The 2,005-nt window shown below is 47.9% G+C and overlaps 1 protein-coding gene across 1 annotated transcript in view; it reads right to left on the bottom strand.

The window, feature by feature from the left end:
- LOC119594056 (rab11 family-interacting protein 4-like) overlaps window positions 1-2,005 on the bottom strand; it is a 146,100-nt gene that overhangs the window by 66,593 nt on the left and 77,502 nt on the right. The window contains exon 3 of the mRNA XM_037943092.1: window positions 986-1,056. Within this exon, the coding sequence (XP_037799020.1) occupies window positions 986-1,056 (71 nt within the window). The remainder of the gene's footprint in view (window positions 1-985; window positions 1,057-2,005) is intronic.

Raw genomic sequence — 2,005 nt, 5'->3', positions numbered from 1 at the left:
TCAGCTGTTCCTTACCCTCGTAAAGGTAAGTGCGGTAAAGACTGGCGCCTGCGGCAGTGGATGTGGCGATCAACACAGCGATGGATGTGGTCGCAGCACAATGACCGATCATGTGATCTTTTGCGTGCGTGCACGCCCGCAACGTCACGTCACAGCACGAAAGCCGGGCCCGCAGGAACCGCCTTCCTGCACGCACTGCCGTCTCAACACATGCCAGGCCTTTCACTGCCTTCTAGAAATCGTATTAGAGATAATATATCCTTCGCTATTTTTACTCCATAATATAATGATAGAGATTAATTTCAAACAAATTTTCTGATCGTCTGGTTGGTTTGCCCTGTTTGGTAAACACCCTTTCATTCGCCAAACCACATTACTCACAGAATCTCTACCACTTCTATACCCTGTTATCTAATAGACGTACTTTATGCTTAGGTTTGCATAAGGCTTCGTATCTTCTGGTTGGCATGGGCGAAGATAGGTAGAGAAGACTACATGGTCTAACTGCCTATCTATACGTACACACCCTAAGGGATGCTATGCGGTGATGGCGAGGTGGTCGGAGCGTCGAGGCGATAAAGAGGGTGCGTGGAGGAGTAGATGACGGAGGAAATGGCATAATGGGAAACGAGGGAGGTGGCGGGGGACAGATTTTACGAGACGAGCTTCCGTTCTGATTGCTCTTGCACTGTCCTTGCCACGGCCCAGGACTCCCCACACATCGCGACGCCTGCTCGACCGTGAACAAGGACATCTCCGTCGAGGGAATAGGACGAGCAAATAAATAATAAAAATAAGGTGGACAGAAGTCGGGTGATGCAAGAACCCGACCCTGTGCGATAGAAAAAGCCTCGCTGGGGTCCTAATCGCTCAATTCTAGATCAGTACTCAGGCCACTTAGTTCACTGATCCGCTGAGCAATAAAAAGGAAATTAATTACTACCGGGCAACTTTACAGCCTCTGGATCATGCATGTGACACTTACTCTGTGCCTCGTAATGATGCTGCCGTCCACCTGGTCTTCGTCTCCCGCAGCACACGCCCCCTCGCCCACGCCTACGGAAGGAACAAACGAGAAAGGTTAAATGTGCTCAGAACCACAAAGGATATCTTATCAAAAGTGAAGCCACTTAACTGCTCGGTTACAAAGGAATACGTTAATAACATGATTAATTATATTGAAAGTACACATTAATGATCTACAAATATATATCAGAAGTACAACAATGGTCACCTTAAGGGTGCACGAAAATAGACAACAAAATACAATAAAAATGAATTCCCAAGGAAAAATATAATCAACATGTGGCTTTCTGAAGGAGGCCGAGATAGTGAGAAGGTCAATGTGGAGTCGCACTGCTTACAATAGGCTTCTCTGGCCAAGGCAAGGCCAAGGCCGGGGAGTCACGTGTAAAAGAAAGAGGGATGCGAAGCCAGAAAAGGAGCTGCTCCCGCCAGTGGTCGGCAGCGCACCAGAACCTGCGTCTGCGCCTGCGGCCCTTCCCCGGTGTCCGTGCTTGCGTAGTTTTTGCGCGTGTCATTTTACAGATACATTAGCGTATGTGGGCCGCTTGGGCAATTCTCATTCTGCAATCCTCTCACTACTAAAAGCTGGCCTGTGCTTGAAACAAAATTGCCAACAGCCGGTGCACGAGTCCCCCACACGCCCTTCCTGCAGCGATGAGCTTCCGGTCAGGATGTCCCAACACAGCCAAAATGCGATATCGTTACAGCACAACACACAAGTCAGCTTCACCAAAGTACTGTCATCACCCTCTTTCATATGAACTTAGTCTCTATGTATCCATAATTTTTGTCATCTTGGCAACACTGCTGCCCCATATCTTAATCAGGGCTCTTGGGTCCCCGCAACAAAGTCTTGGAGTCACAGGATGGATAAAACCTATTTCTAAAAAACGGATCCCATGTTACTCTGCCCTCAGGATAAGTAGTACGCGTCTTCCTTTTTCAAAAAGGATCAATTGGAAACTAAATGCTTCCTAGA

The sequence above is a fragment of the Penaeus monodon genome, chromosome 33 (genome assembly GCF_015228065.2).
Source record: "Penaeus monodon isolate SGIC_2016 chromosome 33, NSTDA_Pmon_1, whole genome shotgun sequence".
In the NCBI taxonomy this organism is placed as follows: Eukaryota; Metazoa; Arthropoda; class Malacostraca; order Decapoda; family Penaeidae; genus Penaeus; species Penaeus monodon.
This window is presented reverse-complemented; position numbering and strand designations above follow the sequence as displayed.